The sequence below is a fragment of the Pollachius pollachius genome (genome assembly GCF_949987615.1).
Source record: "Pollachius pollachius genome assembly, chromosome: 11".
Classification (NCBI taxonomy): Eukaryota; Metazoa; Chordata; class Actinopteri; order Gadiformes; family Gadidae; genus Pollachius; species Pollachius pollachius.
The window spans coordinates 2,621,320-2,647,357 of record NC_136944.1 but is presented as its reverse complement, the minus strand read 5'-3'; the positions used below and the strand labels follow the sequence as shown (position 1 = coordinate 2,647,357).

The window sequence follows — 26,038 nt, the reverse complement described above, 5'->3', positions numbered from 1 at the left end:
AGCGCGTCAGGGCGGAGGGATACACGGGGGGTGTAGCCGGTGCGTGACGCAAACAGGAGATAACCTGCTCCCTGCACTAAGGCTTACGGAGTAGCGGACCACATAGCCCCTCTCTACCCCTAGGACGACCCGCCTCCGCTGCACCCTGACCGGCTACAGTGACGGGATGAGCCGGTGAGTCCCATTTTCTGCCAATTCGTTAATGTGGTGCAGCTATTCCGGAGCTAGCGCTAGCCTTTGGCTAACAGCTGATAACATGGTGGACAGGTGACGACAGTAGCATCATAACAGCTGCTACAGCACCCCAGGCTCTGTGATGATGTCGGCATACAATAGTATAGATGTATTATAACCTGCATGCACCCTTATGTGACGACATCATCACAGATGATCACACTCTAATACAGATTGTGTGTGTGTGTGTGTGTGTGTGTGTGTGTGTGTGTGTGTGTGTGTGTGTGTGTGTGTTGATGTGGTATGTCTGGATGTGGGGATGTGTGTGTATGTACGAGCCACCACACCCCATCCTTAAATAAAGTTAATGCCAGGCCACTTCCTCACTGGCTCCTGGCTGAGTCACCTGTTGCAGCTCAGCACCCCCCCAGCCCCGCTGGATAGTGGAGGTCTGAGAGGACCAGCCTCTAACAGTCAGAGCAGTCTCTGTTACAAAGAGCCAACAGATTATGGCTATTTCATGGGGTTCCTGCGTCTCCTGGGTCTAGTGCTTCACAGCATCCCCCCCCCACACACACACAGACACTCTGCTCACTGTGTGATTCGACTTGGACGGAGTTTGGTGTGTGACACGTGGCGCAGTCTCTCCCTCCCTCCCTCCCTCCCTCCCTCCCTCCCTCTCTCTAGCACACAAACACAACAACAGGGAAATAGTGTGTGTGTGTGGTGGGGGAGGGGGGGGTGGGAGCATGACTCACTGATGTCGTCGTGACTGTGAGGGTGAGTGGAGGGGCGTCGGGGGTTGACTGATTGAGACGTGTGTGTTGTGTGTAGTGTACAGGGTGCAGGGGTAGGGCTAGTGGACTCCCAGCCCAAAAGGTACTGGGTTTGATTCCCTGCTGTCTGCAGTAGGCATCCTTCAGCAAGACGCCCTACAGACCAGTTACCTCCCTGATGTGAAGTAGTCCATGATTGTGTGCTCCAGCGCTCCAAACGTTGCAACCAACAAACTACATGTTGTGACGTTCCACAGTTTGTTCATGCATCAGAATTCGTGGTGAATTGCTGTTGATAAAGTGAGCGCCGGCCTGATGTTTGTTTACCTCTAGCTCTGCCAAGTACTGCGGGGAATCCGGGGTGTTTGTGCTGGCCTCAGGACGCCTGTTTGATTAAGGGACTGGCTTCTTATCAGGGAGCAGTGAGGCTAGGTCAACAACCATCTGGCTTCATAATGTTTAAATGGACCTTTCCTGACAGCCTAATTCTCTCCGAGCACCATGGCTCACTATTTGCCTCTAGTTGCCAACTGAAGATGAGCCCCTGTATACATTATGGTGGGATGCAGATACCTGTAGGCCCCACCCCTCTACATGTAGGCCCTGCCCCTCTACCTGTGGACCCGCCCCTCTACATGTTGGCCCCACCCCTCTACCTGTAGGCCCGCCCCTCTACAGAGAAGCCGTCACAACAAGGGGTGTAACGGTACACAAAAGTCACGGTTCGGTACGTACCTTGGTTTTTAAGTCACGGTACGGTACGGTTAATAGTTAAGGGGAAAATTTAAAGAAACTTGTTTCTCAACCCGTAGATAGAAGCAATGAAAACACCAATAAACTTGGTTATAGCATTTGCATATCTGAATTCCCAGACAGGGGTTGTTGCAATAGTGTTGTGAGCTGGGTTTGCAGTTCGTTTTTTTTTCACAGCAACGGTGATAGTAACACCTTGATGGTGCCTTTTCAAATGCGTGTGCATGTTAAAGTGCTGTACGTAGACACGGAGAGCCTTCTCCATAGCCAGAGAGCCTGTCGGAGACCCTCTCCGTAGCTTACGTGCGCATCCAATATTTTTTAACTGTCCGTCGACGCCATGGACCTATTGGTCGACGCAACGGAGACGGCAAGGGCTGTGATTGGTCCTCTAACAAAATCATTTCCTGAATCACTTCTCCGGTTTACTTTGTTTACTATTACTTTGTACATTGTTAACTTTGCACCTTAAGGACCAATAAAACACCAATTAAGATTTGAAAAGCTTTGGAAGTTTAATTACAACACTGCTTACATGGTTTGTAGTCAACATATAAGATAGATCAGGCAGCGAATTGCATTGCGTATCCGACATCCCGACGGAGAGCTGCTGAGCGAATTACGGAGTCAGAGTAGTATACTTTGGCTAAACGGTCCGGGTGGAACTCCGACTTTTAAATCCTGCATTGTAAAACAAGCCTTTACATTCGGCATATTAATGCTATGTACGTCACAATGCTACACACGTTTACGGACGGCAGTACACCTCTGTAACCACACTGAAGTGCCTGTACCGTGACGGTTCGGTACAAATACGTGTACCGTTACACCCCTAGTCACGACGGAGACGCACAACACCCATACCCACAACACACACCACACAGTCCACACACACCACCACACAGTTAACACACCACACAACACCACACAGTCCACACACCACACAGTCCACACAGCACACATCACCACACAGTCCACACACATCACCACACAGTCCACACACCACCACCCAGTCCACAGGCCCAACACACAGCACCACGCTTCCCACCGCCACAGAGGCGGGCTAATGATCTTAAGTCTGGCAGAGCGGCTCTCACCATGGTGTATCACGGCGGTGTGAATCATCGCAGCAGCAGGCGTGCAGTGCTCAGCGCGGCTTTTGGACTTAGAAGAGATGAGGAATCAATTTGAGGTTTGGAGTAAAGCCAAGAGGCACAAGGCACAGGGAGAGGCATCGGGGAGAGGGCAGCCACGGCTGAAGTTAACACCTGGAGTACACAGTGTCTACACACCCATGGGGAGGGTGGAACCAAAGAGAGTCAGAACATCGCCATGGCTACAGTCGCCTTTCACTCCTCGCCGCTGTTACGAGGTTGTTTATCGCCATGGCGATGAGGGAAGGGATGACCATTGGCTCAGGGGGAGTCTGTTAACAAGGGCGTCTCTGTAAAACGTGGAGCAAAGACCGTTGAGGTGGGGTCGACTGCTGTCCATTAGCTGGTGTTCAAGAGGAATCACAGTTTTATTAGAAACAGCCGACGCTCGGTGGGGTAATTAGCAGGCAGAGGTAGCCTGCGTATGGCTGTGGACCGCTGGCATGTGGGCCAACAGCAAGCTGCTTCAAACTTTCCTATGGCCATTCGTTAAAAGTGGGAGAGGGTGGTTGAATCGGGTCTAACGGTGGTGTTTGAGACAGCGCCGTTAACTGAGTTTTGTCCTACGGTGTAGTCATGTGGGACCGGGGGGGCTTCTCATCTGGTCGCGCTCGGCTGCCTTAATTAAACCCCGGGTTCAACAGTCATCCCAGCAACGCTTCTGTCCACCATGTGGAGAGCGGACGCTGACTGACTTTATTATCGGGCGTGTAGCAGGATGGAGAAGTGAGGTTGTGCAGATATTTACTGTGATTAAGGTGACTAGGATTATCATTCATCTAATGCTTCTCATTGAAGACTTCTAGGGTCTAGATGCACCGTTCTCTGGGTCTTAAGGGTTCCTCTGTATGGCCAGTTTGGGAAATATGTGTTGACTATTGAATGGGACCGAAGTGTTGACGTCAGAAACTGGTGCCCTGGCTGTCTGACCTCATCACACCATAGCACACAATCAAATCTCACAGAGACAAAAGACTGACTGATCCCTAGAGATGGCCTGTTTCTATATTTATCTGTTCTGAACGAGGCTGGAGTTATATGGTTAGGATATCTGCTGTTACTGCCACAACAGAACCCTCTGTTCATCTTTCTGTTCATCTCGCTCGCTTTCTGTGGATTCTTCTATTTTTGAGTTTTAGATTTTCCTTGATGTTCATCACCTTTCAAACAACAAGCTGATTTTGTTTATCGATTTATGTTTTAGGACAACTGATAAACTGTCTTCGGCTGCCACTCAGACGGACGCATCCCATTAACTGGAATTTTTCTACTACCTGACGTTGAGACTCATTATTACTGTTCCTGTATTTCCTCCTGGCTCCACCCTCCGGTCTTTGCAGTGTGGGCTGTGTCTGCTGATCTCTGTTCCTCCAGTGCAGCGTTCTCCCTGCCAGAGGCTGCCCATCAGCCTGCCAGCCAGCAGCATGTCAGGTAATTACCACACCTCTGCACAGTGGGGCTGAATTATTCATTCAATCAACCTTTTACTTAGAAGCATTTTCCACAGGACATTGGCTCAAGCCCCGAATGTTTACTGAATTGCCCCGGGACCTTTTTATTATTGAACCTTTTACAAAAATACAAACACAAATTTGCACTGGATCTATTGAGTTGTGTTTCCAATAATGCATGAAAGCCCTCAGAAATCATTGATTAAAAACCAAAGTATATTCTGGGTCATCTGTGTGTCATGACTCTGCAATGAGTGTAAAATATCAGATGAAATGGATATCTCATTGCTTAGCAACGAGATGCGGGGCGTTCCTCTGTTTGAGCGACTCGTGATTGAAAAGCTACTTTATAACATATTTAATTCATTTTTTCACATTTTTGTCCAGTTTAAACCATGACAATATCCTTATGAATTATGGACACTGTCAAATTTGCGTTGGTGGAATTTAAAAGCCAATCTGCAACAAGTTATGAAGGGTTTATTCTCTGCTGGGGTCACCGCGTATCCAAATCCACCGAGACGCAGTTACGCCAGAGCGGACCTTCTGAAGCTTCAACACGCTTGCCAGACAGTTGACTTATCACCTGAACAACTGGATTTCATACCAAAAACTCTGATAAAAAGAAAATACGGAGGAAAAGAGGATCGAGAGAAGGAATTAGGAACAAGATTAGGAGCCAAGGAAGTAAGCTATCGTTACCTGCTGTCACTTTGTCAAATGTGCGATCACTGCGTAATAAGATGGATGAGCTTGCGACACTGGTTAAACTTGATTCTGACTACCGAAATACAAGTTTATTCTGTTTCACTGAAACATGGCTAACTGAATACATTGCAGTATGCTTAGATGGCTTCACATTCATACACTTTGACCGGGACACAGATGGGCAACGAATTTCACAGTGCGTGAGAGGCACTGCTCACGCCACTACGAAATCATGACGGTATCTTTTCGTCCCCACTATCTTCCCCGTGAATTTCAACAACTGACTGTAATTCTTGTTTATGTCCCTGGCGCTGACAACGCACTAGCAGCAGAGCGCATTTTAGAATGCTACAACAATGCCGTCTGCAGGGCAACTGACCAGCCTGCTTGGAGATTTCAACAGCTGTGACTTCATCGCACTTCTCCTAAATTTAGAGCAATATGTGACATCTCCAACACGTTTGGACAGGACGCTCAATTTATGTCTAGGAAACATTCCTGGTTCATATGTATCAAAGCCCCGCCCTGTCCTTGGGTCGTCAGATCATAATGTAATTTTACTACTGCCCAATTATAGACAAAAATCAAAAACACACAAAATCCAGACCAAAACCATCCAGGTCTGGAATAATGATTCTGTAGAAAGGCTGAGAGGATGTTTTGAGCTTACGGACGGGGGCATATTCTTCAAAGCATGCAATGGTGACCTAAACATGCTGAATGAATCAATATGCTCCTACCTCTCATTTTGTGCTGATAGTGTTATTCAAACCAAACAGATCAAGCACTATGCCAACAACAAGCCGTGGGTAACCAGAGAACTCAAACACTGTCTCAATTTGAAAAAAATAGCTTTTATTAAAGGAGACAAACAATGTGTCAAAGATCTCACAAGGGAGCTGAAGCAGAAGACCAAGCTTGCCAAGATCAAATACGGACAAAAGGACAAAATGGAGAAGTTCACCAGTGGAGATGTGAGGGATGCCTGAAAGAGTCTGAACAACAGGGCAGAACTCAGAATGCTGCCAAGATACAATGCCCAGACCCTGTTGCCTTTGCTGAAGAACTAAACACCTGCTATGCCAGATTCAACAGCACTGATTCTGTGGAGGATGGGGTCACATACAACTACCCCTCTGAATCCATCTGTGTAGGGGAGAAGAGGGTTGTTTCAATCTTTACCCGTCTCCAGTCTACAAAAGCTCCCGGACCAGACGGGCTGAAGGGACGGATATTGAAGGAGTGTGCAACCCAGCTAGGTGGTGTGATGACACAACTCTTTCAGCTATTTCTGGATGCCAGCTTTGTTCCCAGGGCATGGAAGGAAACTACCATCATTCCTGTTCCTAAAAAGCCTCATGCCAAACCCCTGAACGATTTCCAACCTGTGGCACTCACCTCTATCCTCTGCAAATCTCTTCACTACGTCTTCACTACCTTCTATTGAACAATTCTCTCAACTATCCACAGAGGAATCCTCTGACACTCTGCTATCCTCCCTCTCCTCTTTGGACTCCCTCTGTCCCTTCCACTCCAGACCGCGAGATCTTCACCCCCCCCTCCTTGGCTGTCTGAATCTCTGTGGACCTATAGGGTTAGGGTTAGCAGAGTTGCGGGCAGCTGAGAGGAAATGGAAGAGATCAGACTGTCCTAATGATCTATCTCACTATCTCTTTCTTCTCTCTGATTTCACCTCCACTGTGTCAACAGCCAAATCTGCCTTCTACCGGACCAAAATTAACTCCTCCGCCTCAAACCCCAGGAAACTGTTTTCCTTGTTCTCTTCCCTCCTCAACCCTCCCACCCCTCCTCCTCCTTCCTGCCTCACTGCTAATGACTTTGTTACCTACTTTACCCAGAAAGTAAAGGACATTAGCTCCTCTTTTATCACTGCCACCATCCTCCCTCCCCCCACCCCCACCTCTGTCTTTACCCAATTTATCCCTCTCACCTCAGACGAGGTCAACAGAATTATAACATCTAACCATGCCACCACCTGCCCCCTTGACACTATCCCTTCCTCCCTCCTCCAGGCTGTGTCAAACGACATCCTGCCATTTCTCACCGCACTTATTAACTCCTCCCTCACTTCTGGCATTGTTCCAACATCTTTCAAGACTGCCAGAATAAAGCCTCTCCTCAAAAAACCAACCCTTGATACCACTGACTTCCAGAATTACAGACCGGTATCTCTTCTTTCATTCCTTTCTAAAACATTGGAACGTGCCGTCGCTAACCAACTGTCCTCCTATCTCTCATCTAACAACCTGCTTGACCCTCACCAATCAGGCTTCAAAAAAGCACACTCCACTGAGACGGCTCTCCTCGCGGAGACTGAGTCCCTCCGTGCGGCCAGAGCCTCGTCCCTCTCATCGGTTCTCATTCTCCTTGACTGATTCTCCTTGTCTGCAGCATTTGACACTGTGAACCACCAGATCCTCCTCGCCACTCTCGCCGAACTTGGCATAGCTGAATCTGCCCTTTTCTGGTTCACATCCTACCTGATGAATCACACTTATCGGGTAACATGGAATGGCTCCTTGTCCAAACCTTGCAGGCTTGACACTGGTGTCTCTCAAGGCTCTGTACTGGGGCCTCTTCTGTTCTCCCTCTATACTAGATCTCTGGGCTCTGTAATTACATCTCACGGCTTTTCCTATCATTGCTATGCTGACGACACTCAGCTATTTCTCTCTTTTCCCTCATCTGACAAAGCCCTGATTGCAACACGCATATCTGAATGTCTGGCAGGAGTCAGCACCTGGACAACTGCCCATCACCTAAGGCTTAACCTCAACAAGACTGAGCTCCTTCTAATACCAGGGAAAGATTGCCCACACATGGACTTACTCGTCACTGTTGAGAACATCACTGTATCTCCTTCTCCAACTGCCAAAAACCTTGGTGTAGTGTTGGACAATCAGTTATGCTGCACCGCAAACATCACTGCGGTGGCCCGATCCTGCAGATTTGCACTTAACAACATCCGCAGGATCCGGCCCTTCCTCACAAGGGAAGCAGCTCAGCTTCTAGTCCAATCACTGGTCATCTCCTGCCTCAACTACTGCAACTCGCTCCTGGCTGGACTCCCTGCCTCTGCGATTAAACCCCTGCAGCGCATCCAGAATGCGGCAGCGTGCCTCGTGTTCAACCTACCAAAGTTCTCACATGTAACCCCCCTCTTCCGAGACCTCCACTGGCTCCCTGTAATAGCTCGCATCAGATTCAAGATGATGGTACTGGCATACAAGGCAGTCGATGGAACTGCCCCTGCCTACCTCCAAGCACTAGTAAAGCCACACACCCCAGCTCGATCCCTCCGCTCAACTACCTCAGCTGGACGTCTGGTACCGCCATCGCTAATAGCAAGCAAAGGTCGATCAGCGAAGTCACAACTTTTCTCTGTTTTGGGACCTCAGTGGTGGAACGAGCTCCCTACCAATGTCAGGATCGCAGAGTCGCTCACCAGCTTCCGCAAAAGACTCAAAACTCACCTGTTCAGAGTTCACCTCGACTCTGCATAGAAACCAATGCACAGCCACCATTGAATGTTGTACGTCCTGGCACTTGTACTTTGCACTTATTCAAGGTACTTAATTGTGTAGCATCTACAGTAGCTGCTATCATTGCTTTACACGGGGAATGGGTTAGCCTAGCGATTGTAATACTTGCACTTGGTTCTATGAACATCTTGACTGTACCGACAGCGATATATTGTTTCACTTCTTATGACAAATGTACTTATTGTAACAAATGCACTTATTGTAAGTCGCTTTGGATAAAAGCGTCTGCTAAATGCCCTAAATGTAATGTAAATGTAAATGTAAATGTATGGAGAGAGTTGTCACAGAGGAACTCACCACCATGGTTGGAGAAAGTCTGGATCCGTTGCAGTTTGCCTATAAACCAAGACAGGGTGTGGAGGATGCCAGTCTAGCTCTCCTGGACACTGTGACCAGGCACCTTGACACCCAACACTCCTTTGTCAGGATTCTATTCATGTATTTTTCATCAGCCTTCAACACAGTAAATATCAACACACTTCTACATCGCCTTCAGCAGCTACAAGTCAACCCAACACTGATGCTCTGGATTAAGGAGTTCTTAATGAACAGACCCCAGCATGTGAGAGTGCATGGTGTGACATCCATCCCCACAGAGATGTGTCTTGTCACCAATTCTCTTTTATATATACACAAATGAGATCACCTGCAAGATCAATGGACTAAGACTATTTAAATATGCTGATGATATGGCGTTGGTGGCCAACCTGACAGACGAGCACACCCTGTCCACTTACAGGCAGTATGTTAGCACCATGGCCCTGTGGTTCAAGGAGAGCTCACTGCAACCACCATCAGCAAGACCAAAGAACTGTGTTGCCATAGGTGCTGGGCACCCGAAAACCCACATCCGCTCCACATCTTTAAGACCGGGGGCAAGTGGTTGAACAGGTTAAACATTTCAAGTACCTTGGCACCCAGATTGACTACCACCTGTCCTTCAACCAGAACGGAGACGGAGTTTACAAAAAAGCCCAACAATGCATCTGTCTCCTGAGGAAGCTGAAAGGGTTCGATGTCAGAAAGGACATTTTATTAACGGTTTATCAGACACTAGTGGTGCAACGTTTCACGGGTTACCCATGATCCGTACGGATCAATCTTCACGGTTCGGGACGCAAGTAAGCCGCAGATCGGCTGATTAAAAAAAAAGAAGAAAAAAGTGCGTTCACGTGATCAGCGCATGTTTAAAGAACAATTCCGGTATTTACAACATCATCAAACCGGTACCGGAAGCGGAAATGTACGGTTTATGTTTGGTTGTAGTCTTTTCGCTCGGTTCTCCGAATCAACAGTAGGGCTAGAACTGAGCGAAAAGACTACAACCAACCCCCCTTGCAATGAGCAATGAGTCTTCCAACAGAAATCCATGGATTTACAAAATGCCAAATTAAACACGACAGAAACTGTATTTCGCTACCATACTTGATGAAAAAAAGAAGATGAGGATGTCTGCATTGCCTTAGGAGATTGTAGACCCTAAACTCTCCCCAGGCAATACAGACATCCTGAATTTAAAGTTGTAAATCCAGGGTTAGGGATTATTTACTATCCATGTTAAAAAGAAGAAGGAATAATGCCTCAGATTGCACTTTATTTTGTTTAAATCATTTTATGTGGACATAAGCATTTTTTTTAAATATTGAATTGGCTTAAAGGAAGCAGGATTATTGCCTTATTTTTCACTTTATTTTGTTTTAACATATTTGAAGATTTTATTTAATGTCACATTTGTCTTGTTATCTTTTTGTTGTTGTTGATCCGAAAATGATCCGACCCGTGACTCAAAAACCGTGGCAAGATCCGAACCGTGACTTTTGTGATCCGTTGCACCCCTATCAGACACTGATGAAATCTGTCATCTCCTTCAACATTACATCTTGGTACAGCTTCCTAACTAGCAGATGCAAGGGAAAACTGGCTAGGATAATTAAGCAGGCAGGCAAGATAACCAGCATCCAACAAAAACAGCTTTCAGACTTGCACACTCAAGCAGTGGAAAGGAAGACCAATTCCATTCTCCTGGATCGCTCCCACCCCCTCCACGGCTGTTTTGAGCTGCTTCCATCAGGCAGAAGATACAGAGTGCCTCTAGCCAAAGAAATTCTCTATACAAAATCCTTCATACCCAAGGCAATACACAAACATACTTCTTACACATACACACAATTAGAAAACAGACTGCCTTCAATCAAAGGCAATTTTCTAATATGGCAACATGTTGGACAAATAAAGCTTTTGAAGTTTGAACTTTTGAACTTTATAAACAACAGACCATGGACAAAAACGTGTGGATTCATACAAGTGTGCAGTGATCACTGTGACCATCGGTGTCTGGAAACACTAATCATAATACACAATTATATACAAATGATAATAACCTTGTTTATATAATTAGTTCTCAATTTATAATGAATTAGTATACATTCCCCTTTGATATAGAGATGCCTCTCTCCCCGAAAGGTGTTAAGATGGAAGGATATCCACTAGCCACAAAGTCCGATACTGATGCCAATCAACTGACTTCTCTGTAGATTCCTTTAGCTGCCTTGCAGACGTGTCCACTTAGTGTATTTCAAATTAACTTTGTCTCTCCCGCCATGGCTTACTTCAGCCGTGAACAAACCTTGACTCTCCACAATGGTCCCTCCCCTCAACCTTTGTTTCCCTTTTATTAACCCCACAATGCAAACGTTTTCGTTTAAGAATCAGGTTCACCAGTTGTCTCACTGAATGTATTCTTGGTAACTTTTCTGCCTATACTTTTCCATGATCGTGCTCTAAATTTAAATAAAGATGCTGGCCGAAGTGTCCTAAAAATTGGACATGTACCATGTCTTCTCTCTCTTAGTTTATGTTTACCTCCTGATCCAGGCAGTTACACCCCGGCCCCGGGGGGCCCGTTCTCTGCCCTCACGCCCAGCATGTGGCCCCAGGACATTCTGGCCAGGTACCACCAGGTAAGCACCTGTTTTATTCATGAACCCAGAGGCTGCTAGGCGAATAAGCTCAATTAACATAACGTCATGGAATAGGAAAACCCTGGTGCTTTGATGTGCATCAGAGTACAAATATATTTGAGAATAGGTTATTTATGATGCAGGGAGTAGATAAAGGGTTTCTATCGGCTGACAGCAAGCCAACAGCCTTAGAAGAAACTGCTTATGGTTTGCATTCCAAGTATGTTATACACTGGTTCTAAAGGGCCGTCGTGTATACAGGGTGTATGAATGACAGAGCACTACAGTGTGTTCATACTGAAGAAGCCCAGACAGCGGTCAGCTTTACATCCTCCGGTGGTATTGGCTGTGCACACGGCTGCTGTCCCAGGCAGTAAAGAGCTTCCAGGGAGGGCCAATCGTTCAATAGTGTGGATTGTCTTTGAATGGTATCTGATCATCAAGAAATTAAATAACGGACTGATACTGATGCCCACTTTAATACTGCATTAAGAAGATATGCCCTTCATGATCAGAATGTGAGGTTTGAGACATCAGAGGAAAACTAGTTGGAGTCCATACTTTAAAGGTGTATTTGATCTAATGGACTGACCCTCAGTCGGACCAGCTACGATGCTACTCTGAATGGACTTTATTTATAGAGCGCTATTTTAACCAGTGGCCACTCAAAGCGCTTTACAATACTGCCTTGTATTCACCCATTCATAAACACATTCACACACTAACGGCGGAGTCGACCAGGCAGGGGGACGGTCAGCTCGTCGGGAGCAGTCAGACACATCGACACTCGGCTAGGAGGAGCCCGGGTTCGAACTAGCGACCATCCGGTTCCAAGTCAACCCGCCCCCTACTCGGCATTCTGAAGCATATACTGCGTGTAAAATTCCCCAGGATTATCAGGAGGATGCATTGCTCCGTTCCGCCCAGCTCTTCGCCCTGATGTGGTGGCCAGCAGAGACGTAAACTTGATACCTCCACAAAGTCCTCCGCCTCAAAACGCTGTTTGTATTAAAGTAATCCTGAGGCGTGACGGAGGCCGGTCAGAGGAACCGGACGGTGAGTCACTGGGTGGAGTTTAGCAACAGGATGGAATCTCTCAGGCCAGCTTTGTCTACAATCAGCAGTGAGGTTCCCCACTGATAGGTGGTGCCTGAAAGGGGATTAACACAGAAAAATCATGAAAACAGCATTATATAATGACCCCTACCTGCTCCTGCTACATTATACGTAGACTTTATAACTCTAGAGGAACAGTGTGTCAGTCAGTCTCTGCTCAAGATGAAAAGATTGTATAACAATCAACGCTGAATAATTTTATTTCCATAGATGTGTAAATGGTAGTGTACGGACAATAAATGTGGTATATTCTACTTTTGTTGTGACTAGAATATTATTTCACAATGATGTATAATTTTAATAGTTTTAATGACCCAATGATGGGCCATTAAAACATACAGTAATGCATAATTTAAAAAGCAACGACATGGAGATCTGCTGCTCTCCCTGAGATACAATGAAATGTAATTTTATTATTCATTAATCCCAGAGAGACGATGCAGTGTCACTCACAGCATAAAATTTAGAGATCTGTCATCCCGTCTGATGACGGGGCCTGTCTCCCAAGCCATGAGTCCACACCAGGCCTCTCTCCCCAGCTAGTGTTTATCTGCACCGACCTGTCTCTGTTATCTCCACCAACCTGTCTCACTGTCCACAGAAGGACTCGTCAGAGGGCACAGAACTCCGCTATGATGAGTTTGGATTCAAGATTGAGAACCGAGGTAATGTACACACACACACACGCGCACGCACACGCGCACGCACGCGCGCACACGCACGCGCACACGCGCGCACACACGCCTGCAGACACACACACACACACATACGCAGTCCCACTCCTGCAGACACAAACACGAGCGCACACGCATGCAGCGACGCGTGCATGCAAACACGCGCACGCACACGGCAATAAGTCGCCCTTAAAGAGCAAATTGCTCTCTCGTTATGTTATTCAGAACTTCTAGAGGCAAAGCAACACAACATTTACATGAAGGCTGATCTGGAAGGAGGGACTGTAGTTTGAAAAAACAGCTTAAATTGTTCAGTCACGGAATGTCAATTTTCTACACGCAGCCTGCCACCCACTCTGACACACTGTGTAAAGTCTGTTTCATGAGCATAGTTTAGCATAATTGGGTGTACGGCTATTTGCAGTTTGTTTGAATATCAGCTGAAAGTTTCACTGACTTTTCCAGTTGTCATGTTGTTCCCTCGACTTCAGCACGGAGCCGCTGGCACCGCCGAGCACCAGTGTCTTTCTTTAACCTACTGCTCAGTCTCTAATGTACACCATAGTTATAATGGAATCACCAAATACCCCTCAGTCACAGCCTGACCCCTACCCCACTGTACATATTCACCAAACACCTCACTACCATTTGCATGTTGATTCCAATACCACAGAGCTGAAGCCATCTATAACCGTAACCCTAAATCAAAACCAGTCCGACCCCCCCCTCCCCTCCCCCAGAGGGCTCGCAGAAGCCGGGAAGCGAGGGCCCCCCCGAGATTGGGGACCCCCAGCAGCGTCTGGGGGGAGAGGGGTCCCCCCACAGCGAGGACCCCCAGCAGCGGCTGCGCTGGCAGGCCCACCTGGAGTTCACCCACAACCACGCGGTGGGCGACCTCACCTGGGACGTCATCGCCCCCGACCTGCCCCGCTCCGACCGCCTCCGCTCCCTGGTGCTGGGGGGCGTCCCGCACAGCATGAGGCCGCAGGTAGACCCTCACTCACACACCTCACAGCATGGGGCCCCAGGTAGACCCTCACTCACACACCTCACAGCATGGGGCCCCAGGTAGACCCTCACTCACACACCTCACAGCATGGGGCCCCAGGTAGACCCTCACTCACACACCTCACAGCATGGGGCCCCAGGTAGACCCTCACTCACACACCTCACAGCATTAGGCCGCAGGTAGACCCTCACTCACACACCTCACAGCATGAGGCCGCAGGTAGACCCTCACTCACACACCTCACAGCATGGGGCCCCAGGTAGACCCTCACTCACACACCTCACAGCATTAGGCCGCAGGTAGACCCTCACTCACACACCTCACAGCATGGGGCCCCAGGTAGACCCCGCCCCAACACACCTGACAGCATGAGGCCGCAGGTAGACCCTCACTCACACACCTGTAGTGATTAAACCAACTCAATCAGGAATAGCAGTTTGACCCAGTCCCCTTCCGTGACTCACTAACGACCCAAAGCGCTCCCTGCCTGCCTGTCTGTCTGCCTGCCTGCCTGTCTGTCTGGCTGTCCAGCTGTGGATGCGTTTCTCCGGGGCCCTCCAGAAGAAGAGGACCTCAGAGATCTCCTACAAAGAGATTGTCAAGAACGGCTCCAACGAAGACTCCAGCACGTCCAAACAGGTACCGCTCTATGTAGCGCCATGTAGCGCTATGTAGCTGCTAACCTTAGCTTTAGTCTTTATTTGTAATACAGACTTGTTCCTCCAAAGAGTCTTCAGTCATTAGGGGGCAGGTAGGGGCTTGATGTCTCTCATATGGGAACACTCCTACTGCGGACACTGGGAAAGATACCCTAACATTCTCTATCCCCCCCCCGCCCCCGTGCCCCCAGATAGAGAAGGACCTGCTGAGGACCATGCCCTCCAACGCCTGCTTCACGGCCCTGGGCAGCGTGGGGGTCCCCCGGCTCCGGAGGGTGCTGAGGGGGCTGGCCTGGCTCTACCCCGACATAGGCTACTGCCAGGGCACCGGCATGGTGAGGGCCTGCCCACACACATGCAACTACACGGACCTACGCACACACGCAACCACTTACGCACCTGCACATGCACACCTACGCACATGCACACGCCTACTCACACAACTACGCACCCACACACCACTATGTACGCATACACACACTCAAACACACCCCTATGTACACACTGTGGCAACCCGGCTCAGGGAGTGAACCGCCTCGTTCCAAATAGCACACAAACCGGAGTTTACTTACAGCCAAAACGGCACTTTTAATCAAACATAAAGTATCTTATTACTAAACAGAACAAAAAACATATATTACTATTAAACCGAACAAAAAACAGCCTTGGAGGAATCCAAAGTCTTGTTCCTCCGGGGGAATCAAGTAACCCACGGAGGCTGTATCTCCTCACACGCGACCCAGGAGAGCCCTGAAGGAGCCTTGGAGGTATTCATGCCCTGCTCTCCACCGCCCCTCAGGTGCTCTGCGTTACGTTGATTGGCATTGGCACCAATGCCCTCCCTGGCGCCATCTGGTGCAAATTGGTGGTAGACCCCCTCTAACAACTGCCCCCTGGGCTTCCAGGGTCGCTGTGCAAGGGCCGGGTTGTCACAACATGCACACACGCACCCCTATGTACACACGCACCCCTATGTACACACGCACACACACACTCCTATGTACACAAACACCCCTAGTGCACACGCACCCCTATGTACACACAGACACAAACGCCCCTATGTACACACTCACACACACACGCGCGTATCTACATACCAACACACACAAACACGTTGTTTGATAAATATTAGTTAATTATTCATTTTGTAATAATGAATATTAAAGCGATGTCTTAAATCTGGTCTAAATTTTCTTCAACACATTTGCATCGATGTCAACATGCTGAAGTTTACGGCAATGTGGGTCTTAGTATGCGTCCTTCTTACAAAGCACACACCGTCACAACAGCTAACCTGTCAATCAGGGCCTCATTAAACATGGGGAAATGCTGCACTGCGGCACTCTGTCAAAAAAAAGGGAGGACCCCCTTGCTTAAAGGTGCCTGGCAGTGAGTCTGGCTGTTAGGAACACAAAGTGAAGACAACGTGAAGACAACGTGAACACGACGTAAACACAGGTTGAACGCGGCGTCAACACACATGAACATGACGTGAACACACAAGAACGCCTGCCACAGCGGGGGCTGACAGGCAGACCTCTCCGCTCCGGCTGGGAGAGAGGGTTAATTCAGTACGCTACAGTCAGAGTGTGAGTGGCCCCCGGTGGAAGGGAACCTCTAACCCGGGCTGTTTTAATGGCTTGCTCCTCCAGTGGAGCAGCACAGGACCAATCACAGTCCTAACCTCCATCATACTCTGAGCCTTAATTAACCCTACCCACCCCCAGGTGGTGTCGTGCCTGCTGCTGTTCCTGGAGGAGGAGGACGTGCTGTGGATGATGTGTGCTCTGATCGAGGACCTCCTCCCGCCCTCCTACTTCTCCTCCACCCTGCTCGGGGTTCAGACGGACCAGAGGGTCCTCAGGCAGCTCATCGTCCAGTACCTCCCCGCGCTGGACCGCCTGCTGCAGGAGCACGACATCGGTAAGGCCTGGTCCTGGTCCTGGTTAGGGGTCTCCTAGAGGTCCTGGTCCTGGTTAGGGGTCTCCTAGAGGTCCTGGTTAGGGGTCTCCTAGAGGTCCTGGTTAGGGGTCTCCTAGAGGTCCTGATTAGGGGTCTCCTAGAGGTCCTGGTCCTGGTTAGGGGTATCCTAGAGGTCCTGGTTAGGGGTCTCCTACAGGCCCTGGTTAGGGGTCTCCTAGAGGTCCTGGTCCTGGTTAGGGGTCTCCTAGAGGTCCTGGTTAGGGGTCTCCTAGAGGTCCTGGTTAGGGGTCTCTTGGAGGTCCTGGTCCTTGTTAGGGGTCTCCTAGAGGTCCTGGTTCAGAGCTGTCTGTGGTCTGTCTCTTTCTCTCAGAGCTGTCTGTGGTCTGACCCTGTCTCTCTCTCTCTCTCAGAGCTGTCTGTGGTCTGTCTCTTTCTCTCAGAGCTGTCTGTGGTCTGACCCTGTCTCTCTCTCTCTCTCAGAGCTGTCTGTGGTCTGACCCTGTCTCTCTCTCTCTCTCTCAGAGCTGCCTGTGGTCTCTCTCTCTCAGAGCTTTCTGTGGTCTGTCTCTCTCTCTCAGAGCTGTCTGTGGTCTGAGCCTTTCTGGCTCTCAGAGCTGTCGGTGGTCTGACCCTGTCTCTCTCTCAGAGCTGTCCCTGATCACGCTGCACTGGTTCCTGACGTCGTTCGCCAGCGTGGTGGACATCCGGCTGCTGCTGAGGATATGGGACCTGCTCTTCTACCAGGGCTCCCTGGTCCTCTTCCAGGTCACGCTGGGCATGCTCAAGATCAAGGTAGGGAGGGGTCTTCACCCACTGTGGGTCCCAGAGTGTCGTTGGGAGTGTTGGGACTGTGGCCATCTTCATTGGAACAAGGAGGCACCTTGAGATTATTTTATGGAAAGTGCGTTACAAATAAAATGTATTATTATTATTATTATTATTATTATGAAATAAACTATAAAAACCATCCTGCACTATTTGAGATACTTGATTAGAATGAGATTAACTAAAGCAAATTTAGAGAATATGTCTGGTAAACTGCCTTCTGCGTTAAATGTTCCTGTATCGCTATCTTTAGATTCATTATTTAGAATAAAGATATTTACTCCCTGTAGTTTAACAATAAAGCTGCAATTTTCTTAATACTAGCATAAATGCATATTTAAGTTTTTTGTAAAAAAAACAACTCTTTTGGGTGAACACATAGGATTTTGTTATTTATATTGCAACAGTAAGTTGGACCAGATGTAGCCAATATCTAGATATAGCCCATGAGGCATCCAGAATCAGCAGCGTCAGGAGAGTAGAGTTAGGCAGATACCACAATTTGGCAAAAATACGACTTGGGCAATTATGCTATGAGGCTAAAGATTAGTGGTGATACAGTCGTCAAAACATCAGCATAAAGGCATACCTTAACCCTGCCCCTTTAACCCCGCCCCCTTCACCTCACCCATTTTAACCCTGCCCCCTTTTAACCCTGCCCTCTAACCCCGCCCTTTAACCCCCCCCCCACCAGGAGGAAGAGTTGGTGGCCTCGGAGAACTCGGCCTCCATCTTCAACACGCTGTCGGACCTGCCCTCCCAGTTGCGTGACGGGCCCGCGGTGCTGGGCGAGGCCATGAGGCTGACGGGGTCGCTGGCCCAGGCCACGCTGGACGCCCACCGCCACAAGCACTTGGCCTACATCCTCAACGAGCAGGCCCAGCTCAGCAATGGGGCCGTCAACACCACCAACCTCAACAAGGTCCGTACACACCGGGGCCGCTGCAGGGGCCCCTTTTTGCCATGAGGCCCCTGAGCTACAGCCATGGGGACCCTACAGCCATAGGGCCCCTACCGCCATAGGGCCCCTACAGCCATAAGGCCCCTGAGCTACAGCCATAAGGCCCCTGAGCTACAGCCATAAGTTTTTTGTAGAGAGTGCTTAAAATCTGTCGCAACTAAAGGGTCGAGAAGCCTACGACCAACCTCTTCCATCACTTGTAGCGTGCGCAAAAATGCGTGCAGCGACTCAAAATCTTATGCTGTCTCAACGTTTATTATTTTTTATTCAGATAAAGGAAGTAGGCTACACCAATTGTCCCAAAACGATTCCGGACTCTCGGACACCCGCTGGAGTGTCCGGCCGGTGTCCGCTCCGGCGCGTGTCGCTCGATGTCGCGATTAAATTCTGTGCTTCAGATTGATTAGGAAGTGGAAGAACCAGAGACGTCGGAGAACCTGAACCTAATATTATATTGTAATATTGTATATTGTATATATAATATATTATATTGTATATTGTAATGTTCTCAAATACAAGGCAGAGGCAGTGTCTAGTCCACGGTTTATTCAACCATCAAACTGTATTCAATTCCGAACGGTAGGAATAGTAACAGTAAATCCAAATGGTAGGTAGGTAGGCTATAGTAATAACGGTAGCTCCACGGAAACTCCCCCCCCATCAGCAAGGCAGGTTAACGAGCACAGCGACGCAGCCAGGCTGGAAATGAGAGCACAGTGGCGCCACCGATGTAGAACGACGAGTTGGAGCGAGGCAACGGCAACTATGTTATTGCGTCAACAAATATCGATATTTATCTTATATAGATATTCTGCTTGAAGATATCGAGATATGACTTTTGGTCCATATAGTCCAGCCCTACTGGGTAGCCCCGCCCTTCCTTCCGGCAAATTGAGTTTGCCCTGCACAAGGGTCTGGAGAACAGCAATACATTTCTTTCTGCTTCCGATACTTTTTTGTGGGAGCCAATCACCGAGCTGGCTCTTCCCCTTGGCGCGCTATTGGCTGGTTTAACACGATGACGACAGGGAAGCGACAGCAAGCAGCCAATCATGTACAGAGTCAGTCGAACTAGGCCCGTTGATCACGCCTCTTGTGCAGAAGAAAATGACAGCAGCTTCCCAATACCAACGTGTAATCTACAATAGGTTTGGTCGGGTAATATAGCCCTATAGCCAGGCTATAGGGCCACTACAGCCATAAGGCCCCTATAGCCATAGGGCCCCTACAGCCATAGGGCCCCTACAGCCATAGGGCCCCTACAGCCATTGGGCCCCTACAGTCATAGGGCCCCTACAGTCATAGGTCCCCTACAGCCATAAGGCCCCTAGAGCCATAAGGCCCCTGAGCTACAGCCATAAGACCCCTTAACCAAAGTGGGTGAACCTGAACCGTAGTCTATCACAGTGCCTTCTAGTGTACAGTTGAACACAATTCAACGGATTGAATTGTGTGATGTGCGATAAGACACAAGAGATGGAGCTGAAGGTCGATCATATCACAGTTTAACAGGAGCTATCTTAACATGTAGCCCTCCCAGGCTGAAGGCGGGACCCTTTCCTCATGGCGTTGTAAGTGTGTGTCTCAGCCTAGCGTCGCTGGGCTGGGGGGAGGGTGCCATGGCCCCAGACAGAACACATCAGGAGGTGTAAGATGTTATGTTATGGGTCATTGCTGACCACGGAGCCGTCCTCTGATCCTCTGAGCGTCGTGTACGTCCTCAGGCGGTGCGGCGGCAGTCCCTCCGCAGAAAGTCGACGCTGAGCTCGCTGCTGTGGGGTGAGGACGAGGCGGACGCCCTGAAGGCCAAGAACATCAAGCAGACGGAGCTGGTGGCCGCGCTGAGGGAGGCTATCAGCAGCAGCGCCGACCACTTCCATTGCCTGGACCCCCACCAGACCAACACCGTGAGGAGGGGAGGGGGGGGGAGGGGCTGATGGGGCAGGGGGGAGGGGCTGATGGGGCACCAGCGGGAATGACCTGATAGAATTTAAATAAGTGAACCCCCTTTGATATATTAACAATATTATATGTAATGTCTTGAGATATTAACAACAAGACCAACGGTTGTTGATCGCAGAGGCAATCGCATGGTAGACGAAAAATATAACATCTTTCTTTCTTTCTTTCTTTCTTTTTCTCTTATGTTTAATGTGTACAGGACCTGACCCCTGACTACTCCATGGAGAGCCACCAGCGGGACCACGAGAATTTCCTGGTGGTGTCCCGTAACCGGCGGCGACGGGCCAAGGCGCTGCTGGACTTTGAGCGCCATGACGACGATGAGCTAGGCTTCAGGAAGAATGACATCATCACCGTGAGCGACCACACACACATATGCTGATAAACACCAGCCCACGTTCAGACACATACTCTCTCTCATCCCACAGGCTGACTCACACACGGCGACAATCACACAAACACTTTAAACTCACACACCCAATCAGACACACACACTCTAACCTCATACACCCACACAGCGATGGTGACACGTTGCTCTCCTCTCCCAGATCATGTCCCAGAAGGACGAGCACTGCTGGGTGGGCGAGCTGAACGGCCTGAGAGGTGGGTCTGTCTGTCTGCCTGCCTGCCTGTCTGTCTGTCTGAGCAGCAACACATCAGCAGTGAGAGTGAGTAGGAGAGTGGGGGCAAACAGCGTTTAATTTGTCCTGACTCTGTCTCTCTACCCCAGGTTGGTTCCCAGCTAAGTTCGTGGAGATCCTGGATGAGAGAAGCAAAGAGGTGAGGCGTGTTGAATAATGCAGAGTTAAGACCACATACGGCCACTTAAGGTCTCTGGAGGAACAGAACATGAAGAGATATTAAATCAGTTTGATTATATATATATTGTACCAAATGCGCTGTCATGTCCTGTTGTTGTTGTTGTAATGACAGCCTCGTCCCTCCCCATGTCTGTGGTGGTGTTTGTTGTGGTTGTAATGTCCCCCCCCAGTACTCGCTGGCGGGGGACAACTGTGTGACGGAGGTTGTTGTTGTTGTAATAACTCCCTCCCACCCAGTACTCCCTGGCGGGGGACGACGCGGTGACGGCGGCGGTGACGGACCTGGCCCGCGGGACCCTCTGCCCCGCCCTGAAGAACATCTTCCAGCACGGCCTGAAGAAGCCCTCCATCCTAGGGGGGCCCTGCCACCCCTGGCTCTTCATCGAGGAGGTGTGTGTGTGTGTGTGTGTGTGTGTGTGTGTGTGTGTGTGTGTGTGTGTGTGTGTGTGTGTGTGTGTGTGTGTGTGTGTGTGTGTGTGTGTGTGTGTGTGGTGTAAAATAAAGAGGATGATCTTTGATGTTCCCGTGTGTGTGTGTGTGTGTGTGTGTGTGTGTGTGTGTGTGTGGTTCCAGGCAGCCAGCAGAGAGGTGGAGAGAGACTTTAACTCAGTCTACTCCAGACTGGTGCTGTGTAAGACTTACAGGTACGCTCACACCTCTCTATCCTGCTCTGCTCAAACCTCTCCATTCTGGGGGTCTTGAGGTCATAAGCCCTCCTTGGTGACATCATGTGCGGCAGCTCTCATTGGTCCCTGATGCTAGAGGGGTTACAATGTGGTGGTGCTCTGGTCAACATGTTGCCCTGGTAGAGGGGTTACCCTGTGGTGGTGGTGGTGCTCTGATCAACATGTTGCTCTGGTTGAGAGGTTACCCTGTGGTGGTGCTCTGGTAGAGGGGTTACACTGGGGTGGTGGTGCTCTGGTCAACGTGTTGCTCTGGTAGAGGGGTTACAATGTGGTGGTGCTCTGGTAGAGGGGTTACACTGGGGTGGTGGTGCTCTGGTCAACATGTTGCTCTGGTAGAGGTGTTACACTGTGGTGGTGCTCTGGTCAACATGTTGCTCTGTCCTCCTCCAGGCTGGATGAAGACGGGAAGGTCCTCACGCCGGAGGAGCTGCTCTACAGAGTGAGTGATCTACACATGATGCTCTACTAGATGATACTCTACTAGATGATGCTCTACCAGACAGACTCATTAGAACAGAGTGTCAGGTCGGGGTGGGGGAGAGAGTGGGCTTCATTCAAAACGATATATCAATTACTGGGGTTTGTTCTGAAACAAAAGGCTATGAAGGCTTCATAAAGCAAACCATATCACAGCTAAGGGCTGAGTGAATGATCTACATATATAGATGTACACATAAAGGTGTCCCTTCCTGTGTGTGAGCGCCCTCTGTCTGCCCCTCCAGGCGGTGCAGTCGGTCAACATGAGCCACGACGTCGCTCATACCCAGATGGACGTCAAGTTCAGGTCCCTCATCTGCGTGGGCCTTAAGTAAGTCCTGGTCCTGGAGCACGCACACACACGCACGAACGCACACGCGCACACACGTATGCACACCGACCCACACACACGAATGCACACGAACCCACACACACACACGAACGTACATGCAAGGATACACCCAGTGGTGGGGTAGTTACTCAAAAAAATTAATTAGTTACTTATTACTAGTTACTTCTGTAAATTTTAATGAGATGACTTTACTAGTTACTGCATTTAAAAAGTAACTTCACTACTTATTACTTTACTTTCCCGTTTCTTAATTTACTGTAGATACATGGACAAACATCATAGCCCTATCATCACTCAGTGTTTATTGTATAAATCTATACAAAATAGCATATAAAACCATATGAAAGAACAATATCCCTGTCTGCACAAAGAAATGCCTCACTGTCAAATCCACAAACAACAGGATAAAGTAGGCTATGGTGAGGTCAATCAGTAGCAACACACAAGTTTCAAAACACAGGCTTTGGGAAACATGAGAACAAAAATTAATCGGTCAATGAACAATATAAAAAGATCACTTTATCCCATACAATTAAAACAGAAATGCACGTAAGCTGCGGTGACACATGCTGTTACTTTATGTGCTCCAAAGGCTGAATGAACCTGATCTATTTCGCAAGCTATGACATCGTAAGTGTGGCTTCCTCTCACCCTCTTGCAGGCAAGAGCAGCCTTCTCAAGTTTTAAAGTAATGCTGTCTATCCAGTGCACCGTCATTCCTAAGTAACTTTTGTTGTGGGCGGACCAAATGTCCGCGGTGGTGGACACATGATCCAGGGAGGACTCGAAAATTATTTTGAGCTTCGATTCCATGTCGGTATAACACTTGTTCAGGTAATGGGAAAATGTTTTCCTGTTGAATGTTGGCTTGCGAGTCCGGGTATTTTGTCTAGTATTTTTCTAAATCTGGGCGATTCAATAGTTGACAGGGGAAGCATGTCTTCTACAATGAACCCTGCCACCAGCCTGTCTTTCTGTGTCACCTGCTTCTGCGCTCCAACACTTGAACACTCTTTCGCACAAGCAGCTACGTCACTCAAATTGATCGCTATGGCAACGTGCCGAGGCAAGCAGGCGCTGCAGACACACGGGCAGCACGCATGCACGCACCCCAACAGATCAGAACTTTCCACGCAGGCGAACACGGCTTGGGTAACGCAGGAAAGCGCGTTACTATAGTCTAGTAAAGTAGTGTAGTTACCGATATTTAAAATGTGATGCGTTACTTTACTTTGTTACCCAGAAAAGTAACATCGTTACTGTAACGCGTTACCCCCAACACTGGATACAGGAATGCACACACACATACACACACGTCAGGAGTCATGGCAGCAGTGTGCAGTAGCTGGTCTGCACTCCCAGGCGTCTTTCATATGGTTTATGTTGGACACTGCAGGCTGTATTTAGTTGTTGCTGCGTTTCCTCTTTGAGACTAAAGCTCTTCTAAAGAGAACGCCCCCTCCTCCCCAGTGAGCAGGTGCTGCACCTGTGGCTGGAGGTGCTGTGCTCCAGCATGGCCGCGGTGGAGAAGTGGTACCAGCCCTGGTCCTTCCTGCGCAGCCCAGGCTGGGTGCAGATCAAGTGTGAGCTCAGGTGAGGAGGCTCCCCTAACCCCCTGCAGTCTCCTCTCAGTGAGCTCCAGATCTACAGTGTCTTTTGTCTCCTCAGGGTTCTCTCCAAGTTCGCCTTCAGTCTCTCCCAGGACTGCGAGCTGCCAGACAAGAAGCAGGTGAGCCTGGTTCATCAGCTTTGGAAACGTGTTACATATGGATTCAGTAACATGAACCAACAGTTGATCACATGACCCCTGTTTGGCTCTGCAGGAGAAGGAGCAGAGGCCCCTGAAGGAGGGGGTCCAGGACATGCTGGTGAAGCACCACCTCTTCAGCTGGGACATCGACGGATAGGCCCGCCCCCTCAGACAGATAGACCCGCCCCTTCTGTCGGACAGACCTGCCCCTTCTGTCGGACAGACCCGCCCATTCCGATGGATAGACCCACCCCCTTCCGATGGATAGACCCAGCCCCTTTCCGATGGATGGACCGGCCCTTCCTGGAGAACTTCTAGTCTCTATATTTATCATCTTAGGGGAAACTATGTGACTGCTGTCATGCTGACCTGCTGACCCTACACTGTTACTTTAAAACCACCTCCCTCACCCAATCAAAGCTCAGTCCACCTCCCTCATCCAATCACAACTCACTTCACGTCCCTCATCCAATCACAACTCACTCCACGGCCTCCCTCATCCAATCAAAGCTCACTCCATGTTGAGGCTTCCTCCGCGGTGTCCTTTATTTTGGACATGAGGTGTTCCATATGATCAAAACATAGGGTCACGCCTCAGAGGTCAGTCGTTAGAGGACCAATCAGAATCCTGTGACCCACATGGCGCTCATTTGGAGAACAATCCCGTTTGAGTTCCTCTTCATCTCCCGACATACGAATCAGACCAACTCAAAAGTCCCGTTCCAAGAGCCCACGTCAGGCGGGCTGAGACCTGAGGAGGAACACAGAAACTGAAAATTGTGGTCCTCTGATAGGAGTTTGCTGCTGGACGATCCGGCCAAGCATCCATCCCCCTTCCTTGGTTTTACTTTAAAGATCCCTTTTCTTCTTCACTGCCCAACTTCAGATGGACCTCCTCATCATCACTTGTTTCAGAGTGTCCCTTTGGGGCACTCCGAGGTCTGTCAGACCGCAGACCCCAGATCCACAGAACTGTGCATCTGCTCTGTCTGTCAAGCGTCTTCAAGAGGCTTCTGAAGAGGCTTCTGAAGAGGCTTCTGTCTCTTATCCGCTCTGAAGAAACCATAATTTTTTGTTTCGGTAACCGAGACTTCACTAGGATGCGGTTCCTCTCTGTTGTACATACAATGTAAAAACATGTTAAACTATGATAAAATATATATGAGGCAAGATACTCTGGTGTTTGTCCTTCTGAGTTTGATGTTTCATACGGGTTCTGCATTGGTGTGAAGCAGAGTCTGACTACTGTGTGTTAGTTTAGATTTTTTTTCAAATTTGGTTCAT

At 49.0% G+C, this 26,038-nt stretch overlaps 1 protein-coding gene across 2 annotated transcripts; it reads left to right on the top strand.

Annotated features, from left to right (window-relative positions):
- sgsm3 (small G protein signaling modulator 3) lies at positions 1 to 25,940 on the top strand. 2 transcript variants are annotated; one of them, XM_079746302.1, is made up of 21 exons: positions 1 to 174; positions 4,198 to 4,288; positions 11,454 to 11,539; positions 13,257 to 13,320; positions 14,070 to 14,317; positions 14,870 to 14,977; positions 15,189 to 15,332; positions 16,725 to 16,920; positions 17,567 to 17,712; positions 18,440 to 18,667; positions 20,431 to 20,613; positions 20,868 to 21,023; positions 21,217 to 21,271; positions 21,399 to 21,448; positions 21,727 to 21,879; positions 22,063 to 22,133; positions 22,566 to 22,614; positions 22,898 to 22,983; positions 24,475 to 24,597; positions 24,673 to 24,733; positions 24,828 to 25,940. In XM_079746302.1, exons 2-21 carry the CDS (start codon positions 4,282 to 4,284, stop codon positions 24,909 to 24,911), a joined length of 2,298 nt encoding a protein of 765 aa, XP_079602428.1. In that variant the 5' UTR covers positions 1 to 174; positions 4,198 to 4,281; the 3' UTR covers positions 24,912 to 25,940. The 2 variants fall into 2 exon arrangements, with proteins under 2 accessions (XP_079602428.1, XP_079602429.1); XM_079746303.1 differs by having other exon boundaries at positions 4,062 to 4,288.
- The last annotated feature ends 98 nt before the right edge of the window (positions 25,941 to 26,038 follow it).

What these genes read in the sequence shown, in the direction of transcription:
- sgsm3 (XM_079746302.1), top strand. An exon ending in ACCCCCACCAGACCAACACC is followed by an intron (nt 20,614 to 20,867) that starts GTGAGGAGGGGA and finishes TAATGTGTACAG; the next exon opens with GACCTGACCCCTGACTACTC. An exon ending in CTCATCTGCGTGGGCCTTAA is followed by an intron (nt 22,984 to 24,474) that starts GTAAGTCCTGGT and finishes CCTCCTCCCCAG; the next exon opens with TGAGCAGGTGCTGCACCTGT.